Source organism: Alligator sinensis, unplaced genomic scaffold (assembly GCF_000455745.1).
Source record: "Alligator sinensis unplaced genomic scaffold, ASM45574v1 scaffold249_1, whole genome shotgun sequence".
Classification (NCBI taxonomy): domain Eukaryota; kingdom Metazoa; phylum Chordata; order Crocodylia; family Alligatoridae; genus Alligator; species Alligator sinensis.
Window position 1 is genome coordinate 880,661 of NW_005842593.1, and position 9,591 is coordinate 890,251.

Here is a 9,591-nt window from a genome sequence, read left to right on the forward strand (position 1 = left end):
CTTTCACTGCTTCCCTGCATGCCAGCTGGCTGCTCCGGCACCACGTGGCCCCCAGCTGCATCACCAGACTGTGGCAGCACAGGACAAGCACCAGTACCCCAGGACCAGGAGTGACAGACAGAGACAGTGAGCAAAAGAGAGTGTGTGTGCAGTGTGCATGCAATGAAGGAGTGAGGAGAGACTCTGTGTGTGTGTGTGTGTGTGTGTATAATGAGGGAGGGAGAGACTGTGTGCAGTGAGGGAAGGAGAGAGAAACAGTGTGTGTGTGTTCACAGGGCGAGTCCCACACGCACACCCCACCATACACATGCACCCACACCCCACATATCTACACACACCCCCACATACTCCCTCACCCCACACTCACACCCTCCCCCATACACCAACAGGTCCCCACAAAACTCTACTCACCCCTCCATGCCCCCATCCCCCCACAATATACAAGAGTAAGACTTCATTTTAAGCTATTATACAATCACCTCTATGTACACTACATAAATATATGTAAATCAGGACAAAAATATATTTTTAAATCAAATTAATGAATGTTGTAGATGTTCAATTTTTAGAATATAATTTTGTATTTTTCTGGTTCTGAGACAGCAAAACCCCTTGCTGAAAGGAGTATTTCTGGGGGCAAGGGGAGGCCTTCTGGTGGCAAAGGTCAGGTGTTAGGGGGCGGAACTTTGATCACAAGATGGCGACCAGGGAGCAGGCCACCTGTCAAGGGGCAGGGCTACTGATGCGGCCCTGACAGCTTGCCTAAACTTGGTAAGCGGCCCTTCACCTGAAATAACTGCCCACCCCTGGTTTTAATCTCTTGCACCTTGCTGAACAGTGCCTCTTAATTAGTGAGAATTAATATGTTAAGTGCTTTGCACTTCCTTGAGGCCAAGGAAAAAAAATGATTCTGCACCTTCTGACACACAAATGATAATTATGACTATCCAGGGGTGGATCCAGAGAGGGTGCAGTGGCCACAGTCACACCTGCTTTTCAAACCATGCTGCAGGAGCAGTAACTGGGGACTTTAAGTCCCCACATCAAGTAAGAATCCCCCACTTCCTTCCCCTATGTGTTCAGTAGTAATCCCCCTCTCCTCCCCTGCCAATCACTGCCCCTGTCTCTGGCTGCTCTGGGGATGGGGGAAGCTCCAGAGCCCCTCCTGCACTGCTCTAGCTGGACTGTATGAGGAACTAGGCTTAGCCTGGGACAGCAGCAGCAATGGCAGTGGGTGGGTTCCTCTTCCCTGGTAGATCCCCCCACGTGTTCCCTGCCAGCCCAGGAGCAGACTCAGGGAGACAGAACCTTTCCTGCACCCTGTTGTCTGCAGCAGCACTGCATTTCACAATAGCATGCAAACTGACAGTGGCAGGTGAGAAAGGGGGTGAATGGGAGGGGTGAGGAGGGGATGGGAAGAGAGAGGCCACTGAGCATGAAGGGGAAGGGAAGGGGTGCCAAGAGTGGGGAGTGGAGCAGGGGCAGAAGAGAAATTCTCACCTGATTTGGGGATTTAAAAAAAGTCCTCAGCTGCTGCTTCTGTGGTGTGGTCTGTCTGGCCTGGATAGAGGGGGGAGGGAGCTACCTCTACAGTGCCAGTTGCTACTCCTGCACCCACCCTTCCTGGATCCCTCCATTTGACTATTTAGGTTCCCCAGGCATGCTGCAAATACCAAATGTCCTGGGAATACAAGAAACCTCTGACATAGTTTGTACTCCATGCATAACTTTGCAGTAGAACATGACTTGCCTTCCTCGCCCAGAGTTTTACATCACTGAGTCTCATTTTCCGTCATCCCAGAGGTGCTATATAAACTGCACTCCATATCTCATCTGTGTTCCTAATTTCCTTCAGCAGAAGCCCAACTATGAAGCAATTATAAAACCTCACAAAACCACATAAATATTTTAAATAAAGAGGGAGACAGTGGCTGCCATCTGGAGTGACGTACAGCACAGATAGCACTGGAAAGACATGGTACTAACATGTACAGTAATTGGATTTGCTAAGACTGTGGAATGATGACAACTTTTAAACAGGTTCTGATGGCAAAGACATACAAAAAGGACCAAAGTAATGCCAAATACAGACTACCAAGGGGACAGTGATGCCTCTGATGGGCATACACAAGTTAGACAAAAGAATGCATTTTGTTGGACAAAATGCTAGGTTCTAGATGGATTCAGTGGTGGAGGATGGAGTTGTTCAGATCCAGAAGCGAAGCTCCTTCTTAGCAGTATACTTCCATGGTTTGAGGTGCATCCTGGATATCAGCTGCTTCCAGGGTTCCAGTAGGTCCCTCATCTTGGTGGGTGGTGTGAGACCAGTCGCGGACACTTTCCCCAGAGCCCACACTAGAAGAGGACTGGGTACGGGACCGGATGAGCCTGGTCATGGTAGCTGTTGGCACTACAAGAAAGAATGAAAAGTTGCTTAAAAAGGGAGTAAGATGACAGAACTCATAGTTGACTACTGGGGATCATTCAAGTGCAACACCTCATTAAGTAAGAACAACAAGAACTACACATCCAATCAGAAGAGTCACTATTAGCTGCCCAAACTAGCTTTACACACCTGAAGCAGGACGTTTAAGGCCTTACTTCAAAAGGTCTGAGGTACGCAAATGCCAGCAGCATGACTATCCATTTGCAAATGAAGCACTGAAATTGCAAATTAGAATTGGGATTGTGCATGTGACCTTTTGAAAACCAAGCTCTTAGTTCCAGGCAACTAATGAGAGCTGCATACCATGCAACAGTCAGGAACAAGGGTGAAAACCAGACTATACATGTTGCACAATGGATTAGCTTTAGCACACAGTGGGCCAGCAGAGCATACCAGAAAAATGGATCAGCCTAGCAGAACATGCTAGAAACAGCCACAGTAATGCACCTGAGTACAGACGGGCCATTCTAGTTTATGCAGACTTGGGCAGAGCTAGATGCGCATTTGCAGGTACCTGACTCAGTGCTCAGGTGGTTGAGCTGCATATAAGGGACTGGAAACAACACAAGACCACAAAAAGAATGAACACAGGAGAGTACCAATTAGTTTTACAGTGCAACTGGGATCCGCTGTACTGCTTGAATAGATCTAGTGTGTCAAATCTGCAAATCAACAGCACTTCATTCTACTCTTAGGCTTATGGCTTGTACACTGCAGTGAATGCTTTGATGTTTGTAAACAAAAGCCTCTAAAAAGCCTCCTCATGGAGAAGAAATCACCCCAAAATTACTCAAGAGGTGATTATTCAAGACCAGGGACAAATTTTACCCAGCTCTCTGCCAGTTAGAAAGATAGGAATTAGATCACATAAATCATATAATATCCTATGTCTCTAATGGCTCAAATCCTCTGCTAGGCTTCCAAAACAGCCAAGCAGCTTAATAAAACACTCTGCACTCATTTGTTTGCAGCCATCAGATTCCACTTCCCTTGAAAAAGGGGCCAAGGAGCACATTTAGTGATACTAAAGCCTTGACATGGGTTAGAGCATCATTTCCTGGTCTGCTACAGGTTTGTGGCAGAGAGCTTTCCCTCCACCTAAATGGATGATGTCTGTGAGGTAGGGGCAATAACTACAGCAGCACAGACAGCTTTAGTTAAGAAGTTTAGAGGCAGAAGTGCACAGGAAGGATCCCTCAGTGGAGGTGGCTACTGCAGTCATTGCTTCTAGGTATGTCCCAGTCACCTTCTCTGACAGGAGGGCCATTGCTCTTAGCCCTGAAGCCTTTTAAAAAACTGTCACTCCTAAAGGTTGGGAGAACAACTCTTCCTGAGGACAGCTCAGTTCACTTGGAAGTAGAGAACATCCTCTCCCACCTATTCCTTAGCATTCCAGGCTTTGCCAGGAGATCTCTATCTAACACTTACTTTGCAGTGCTTGCTTTAATGACTGTACTTGCTGTAAAATCTGACTCAAGCCCAGAAAACCCTAATCTCAGTCTATGTAGGAGCCAACGAGCCTTTGAGAGCATGCTGAGTCTTGTGATTAATGAAAGACAACAGCCACTCCATTTATTACACATCTTCACAGGCCAGTCTTACCTGGTAAGTAGGGGGGACTAACAAAGAGCCAGAAGCTCCAGTTACTTTAAAGGGATGCTGCAGCAGGATAAACTTGCTGGGTGGCTAGTAACAGCCAGGATAGGAGCTACCCCTAGGGGAGAAACTATCCCTGGAGCTTGCTGTGTGAGGCTGCTAGAAGATAAGCAGCTAATGGGCAAACATCTAGGCAGCCCAGTAGAAGCTGTGAGTAGCTGAACCAAGCCGCAGGAGAGAAGGACAGGTTGGTCAAAATGGACCACCCAGTCCCTATGGGTGGCTAGAGAGCCACCTGACAGAGGGTTAGGAGGCACATAAGACCTGTGCCTGGGACTAGGCATTCAGCCTGGATCTGTAAACAGTAAGGAAAAGAGCTCCTGGGTAAGATGGCTGCAGGAGATGGGATATCCAGCACCTGGGCTTTCTCCAAAAGCTGCAAGTAAAGAGCTAAGGGAGACTTACAGCTTGCAGGGAATTTATGACTAGGGATCCAGGTTTTCTGTTTGCTACAGAAAAAATGCAGATTTTCTCCTTTAAAGGAGAAAAACACAGGAAACCATGGGTTTCCCCTTGCAGGCTGGCAGAGTTCCAGCCTGCAAGGGGCTGTGGGGAGGCCAATTGGATGCAGGGGGTGCCATGTGCATGTGTGTGCATGCACATATGCAAGTGGCCAGCAATACAGCCCCAGGCAGTGTAGTGGAGAGCAGCTCCCCCAACTGCCTGCAGGTAAATCTATGCGAGGGGGCAAGGGCATAGGCAATGGGTGAGAGGGGCACATTGAGGTGGTGGCTCATGCCAAGCCCCCACAGTGGGGGAGGGACTGCAGCAGGGTTGGCAGCTGGGTCTGGGGACACTGCCCAGCTGGGGCAGTGCATGGGGCCCAGGACCGGGGTGGGGATGTGTGGCTGTGGGGCCTAGCTGGGGAGCAGGATGGCCAGTTGGCTCATCCTAGGGGAAAGGGGAATGCTCCCTGCTGCTGTGTGCACTTTTGGGGAGGGGTCAGGTGACATAAGCAATGCACATACTCCCCCAAATTTGTGTGCCCACAGTGAAGTGTGGAGCTGCAGCCTGGCCGGACCTGCACTGGGCAGGCGCCACCTCCGCAGCCCAGTGGGCTCCTTGATGCCCTGCTTTACCCTCTTGCGCTAGGTCCTGCCTACTGGGCTGTGGAGGCAGCTCCTGGCCAGATTATAGCCCTGTCCCCTGCTGTGGATGCACATATCTGAGGGGGCACCTACCTATGGTCAGGCACCCCAATGCTCACAAACCCACCCCCTTCCCCACACACTGGAGGCTGGGGCCTGGGGGTGGGTGGGCAGTGGATCAGGGGTGAGGGGCAACAGCAGGGCTGGGGGAAGTGGGGGATCTGTGGGTTGAGAGTGAGGGGCACTGGCAGGGATGGTGGACTGAGGGTTGGGAGTGAGGGGCACTGGCATAGCTGGGGGGCTGTGGCTTGGGAGTGAGAGGCACTGGTGTATCAGGGCTGCTCAGCACCACAAAGCAGAGGCAGGTAACAGCTTCAGCTGGACCCATGTCCTGGTAAGCAAAGGGGGCAGGGGGAGCTCTGATTTTCCATGATAAAAAAAACCAAACAAAATCAAACAGCAAAATATATAGGTATTTAGAATTAATTTTACTTTAACAATTGAGGCACTGGTAGACTTCCATAGTGCTTTAAAATTGTTACTGTATCGATAAAACATTGTGTTTAACTGATGCCTACAGAGCAGGGGTTGTCAACCAGGGGTACGTGTACCCCTGGGGGTACTCTGAAAGGTTCCAGGGGGTACGTGAGGGCAAACAGGGATGGAGCACCACCACCCCACACCACTGCCTCACAGCAACAGGGCTGGGGTGGGGCAAGAGCAGGGCCGCACAGACACTGCACTGCCGCCGCTCCGCCACTTGTCACAACCCTGCTCCGTGTCCAGCTGTTCTCCCCCCTCCTCCCTGCCCCCCAGGGGTACACTTATTAAAAAAAGTTGAAACCCCCTGCTAAAGAGAGAGGGTCTCACAGGGCACTAAGACGTGCCTGCTCCTTTAAAGGCAGAAGCAGCCTAGCCAGGGAGCCCTGCAGCTAGGCAGAGCACCACAGCTGCAGGTTGCCTGAGCCGCAGGCTAATGAGGTAATTAGCACAACCTGCAGGCAGTCAGCTGAAGGATGGAGGCAGGGTCCTGGGCACATATAAACCCAAGGCTGGGGTAGGTAGGGATTAGTTTTCTGGCAACTGCCAGGGGAATAAGCTCCTGCAGATGGGTGATTGCCTGCTTTGCTACTTACAGGAGCAGTGAGGCACCAGCAGCCCACAAGGTACCTAGGGCTGGGAAACACAGTGTCCTGGGGGGAAGTTTGCCCTCTTAATGGGGCAGAACACTGTCTCCATTGTTCTTGTTATATTATAGCTCAGGGGCTTACGTTTGTACTATTGTTTGTGCAGGAGGTTTGGGATTGGGCTGTAATGAGAGGTCCCATTAGTGCTCGGAGGGGTGCAGATACACAAAGAAAGGATGGCCTAGTGCAAGAAGGGTGTAGTCAGATGGGACAGGGGCCTGGCGGTAGAGAGGCACAGCTACTCAAGAGGCTGGAGGGCCCAGCACCAGAAGGGTGTAGCCACATAGGGCTTGGCACTGCAGGGGTACAGCCAGACAGGGGCTTCCCCTGGTGCTGCCTGTAGCATCCTCCCTGGCCTGGGGCTGTGGTGGGGCTGGTACAGGGAGCAGCCTGGAGCCCAGGACAAATGAGGACAGATTCTCCCCTGATCTCTTGGCATCTCTGGGACCCTTCTTGGCCCTGGGATGCAGCCCTTGCTGCTGTGCTGAGGGGGAGTAGGTCCCAGATGGAGCCAGTGCTAGGAGTGGGATGGAGGAGGCTGGAATGTGGATCCCAGCAGGTATGGGGGGCCAGCAATGCCTTCCTGGACATAGCCTGTGTGTGGTGGAGTAGAGCACCCCAACGCCCTGCTCCTCAGGCCTGGGTGCAGGGCAGGCACAGGCTGGGCAAGGAGCACCCCATGCCGTGCCTCTTGGCTGGGGTGGGGGCTGCAGAGTAGCAGTGTGGGACCGGCGTGCAGCCAAAGCCCTGCAGGGGAGCGTGCTGGAATCCTGCTGCTGCCTGTAGCCCACAGAGGGCTTGAGGTGAACATAGCAGATGAGGCATGTGCTCCCTGGGCTTCTGCTGGTGTGCGTGGCATGGCGGGAGCCCCTCTCGGGCACCTGGACAAGCTGCCTGGGCTCTGACCCACCCCCAGCCTGGCTGGGGCCCCACTTGCCTAGTAGCAGAGGGTGCAGGGGATTGTCCTACCATCCAGCTCAGGCCTGGGTGGCAGGGGTGTGACTCAGCCCAGCCACATGCGTCCTGTTGCTCCCAATCACGGAGCCTATGACAGTCCATCTCAGTCCGGGGAGGCTGAGCACGCATGTACTCGACCATCCCAGGCTGAGAGAGACTGTCAGAGGCTCCAGGACTGACCAGTTGATCACAATTGACTAGTTGATGACCACTGGCCTAGCTAGATTAAAGGGGCAGAGGCTGGGTAGGCTGAGGCCCCAACAAAGGAAACAACATCCATGTAACACCTGTGAGGCATGGTGTGGGGCTTCAAAACCTCCCCTATAATTAACCCATAAGGCTCAAGGTGCCCCTTGCAGCACAGTACTGGAATGAGATCTGGTGAAGGGCCCAAGGAGCCGTGAGTTCTTATGAGGTTCAGCGGACCGGAGCCATGTGAAGGGGACAGCCTCTCAATTTATTATTTTACCATCAAGATGTGGTAGGCAAGACAAGAGGGTGCCCTTGCGGTGGAGCTGGCATGGTTGCAGAGCTGCCAGGGGCATCACGGCCACCACTGGGGATCCTGGCCTGTGACCGAGAGGCATTTTCATCTTAATCATGCAAAAAGGAGACGTGGGGGTTTTTAATCGGAGTTTTGTGCTCTGCCTCCCTCCCCCCAAATCCGAGCATTTCTGGTTTTTAACAGAGAGAACCAGGATCCTTGGTTGTGACCCAGTGTGGGGAGAGTTTGTTATATAGCCGGTGGGCCTGCATTTGTGTTTTGATTAGGGACTGGATTGGAGAGGGGTAGAAGCCACACAGGGGTGCCTGGCACAGCACTTGGAAGCAGGCAGCCTAGCTGAGGGTCAGAATCCCAGAGGAGTGAGGCTGGTGTGATGTGTTAGGCTAAGGCCAGAAGGGTTAAGGCCAGGGTCAGGCAGCCTAGCCAGAGGCTTGTGGGCTGGGGCAGGTTGAGGCTAGGGGAGCCAAGACCAGTGGGAGCAGTCCAGACCAGGTGAGGGAGCCTGAGTGCAGAAGACTGGTGTAGCAGAAGCAACCTGGTTTGGGGTTGGGGACCTAGAAGGCTGAGGGGTGGGATACAACTACAGTAGCTGTGCAAGGGCCCAGGGGTCCAGAGAGTGGAGGGCTGAGACCAGAGTAGGCTTAAGATGAGAGAGCCAAAGCCTGGAGAGGGTGAGAGCCAGGGGCCCAGAGAAAAGAAAGCCTTGCCAGGGCCAGGGGCCTGGCAGGCTGACTAAAGTCTGGGCCTCTGGATGGGCCAGAGGGCCCAGTGGACAACTTAAAGTACCAACTGCAAGGCATGGGTATGGGTACAGGGGTGGAAGGAGGTCACAAGGCAACTGATGCCCTGGGATATTTAAGGGCTACCAGAGGGCCCTCATCTAGTGCTTGAAGGACAGGACTGGGGTCAGCTGGGTATGGGAGGGATACACTGACCAAAGCAGGCTAGGGCTTGCTCTGGGACCCTGGGGCCACCCTGCTTTTTACAACTGAACAATTCCATCAAGGCATGGCAGGGAAGAGGAGAGGGCACACTGAGGAACCAGTGTGGGGCAGGAATTGTGTGGCCACCAGGGGTGTCATGGCTACCCCTGGGGCCTAGTCCTGCTACAGAGAGAGGTGTTGTAGGAGAATATTGGCCTGCCTATGTCAGCAGAACTCCAGAGTACTGTAGGCCCAGCCAATTTCTTTTAGGGGTGCATTGATAAAGATTTTCTTAGATAATACTGATGGCTGATTTATTAACCAGTCATATTGGCCAATACCAATCCAATAGCCATTTACAGGAATGCAGCTTGGAGATCAGTGTCCTGCTGGTAGGTGTGGGGAGGCAGATCAAGGCCCCCATGGTGAGGGAGGGAATGGGGCAGGGGCAGTGAATGTGACCCCGGGGCCAGGAGCAGGATGGAGCCGTGGGAGGTTTGTTGGGGGGGAGGGACTTGGCTCCCCACTACTGCATACACCCCTGAGGGAGGCATGGGGGGCATATGCCTCCCCAGATTTTGTGTGCAGGCTTGGGACCAGGGACTACCCTGGCCTCTTCCTGGGATGGGGCTGTGCTCAGGGCAGGGTGGGCTCAGCTGCAGCAGAGCAGGGGCAGCACTGGGGGGTTTGGGGTGGGGGGGGGGCTAAAGCCACCCCCAAGCTTCCCCCTAGTGCCTCCCCCCAGTAGACACCCCTCTCAGCACTGTTATTGCCACCTGCCCTGTGCAGCTCAGCCCTCCCCACACCCACCCACCTGAAAAGAAGCTCT

At 52.9% G+C, this 9,591-nt stretch overlaps 1 protein-coding gene and 1 long non-coding RNA gene across 10 annotated transcripts in view; one reads left to right on the forward strand and one right to left on the reverse strand.

Annotated features, from left to right (window-relative positions):
• Window positions 1-616: 616 nt before the first annotated feature.
• The window catches only part of NDRG3 (NDRG family member 3), a 117,013-nt gene continuing 108,038 nt past the window's right edge, over window positions 617-9,591 (reverse strand). For 7 of the 9 annotated variants that reach the window (XM_025214670.1, XM_025214672.1, XM_025214669.1 and 4 more), the window contains 2 exons: window positions 2,961-2,999; window positions 617-2,410 (listed from right to left, as the gene is read on the reverse strand). In XM_025214670.1, coding sequence (XP_025070455.1) covers window positions 2,232-2,410; window positions 2,961-2,999 — 218 coding nt within the window. In that variant the 3' untranslated portion in view covers window positions 617-2,231. Of the gene's footprint in view, window positions 2,411-2,893; window positions 3,000-9,591 lie in introns of all 9 variants that reach the window. The other 2 variants (XM_025214673.1, XM_025214671.1) reach the window with 2 other exon arrangements.
• The window catches only part of LOC102385379, a 17,211-nt gene continuing 13,290 nt past the window's right edge, over window positions 5,671-9,591 (forward strand). The window contains exon 1 of the long non-coding RNA XR_003096091.1: window positions 5,671-6,356. This is a non-coding gene — a long non-coding RNA (uncharacterized LOC102385379). The remainder of the gene's footprint in view (window positions 6,357-9,591) is intronic.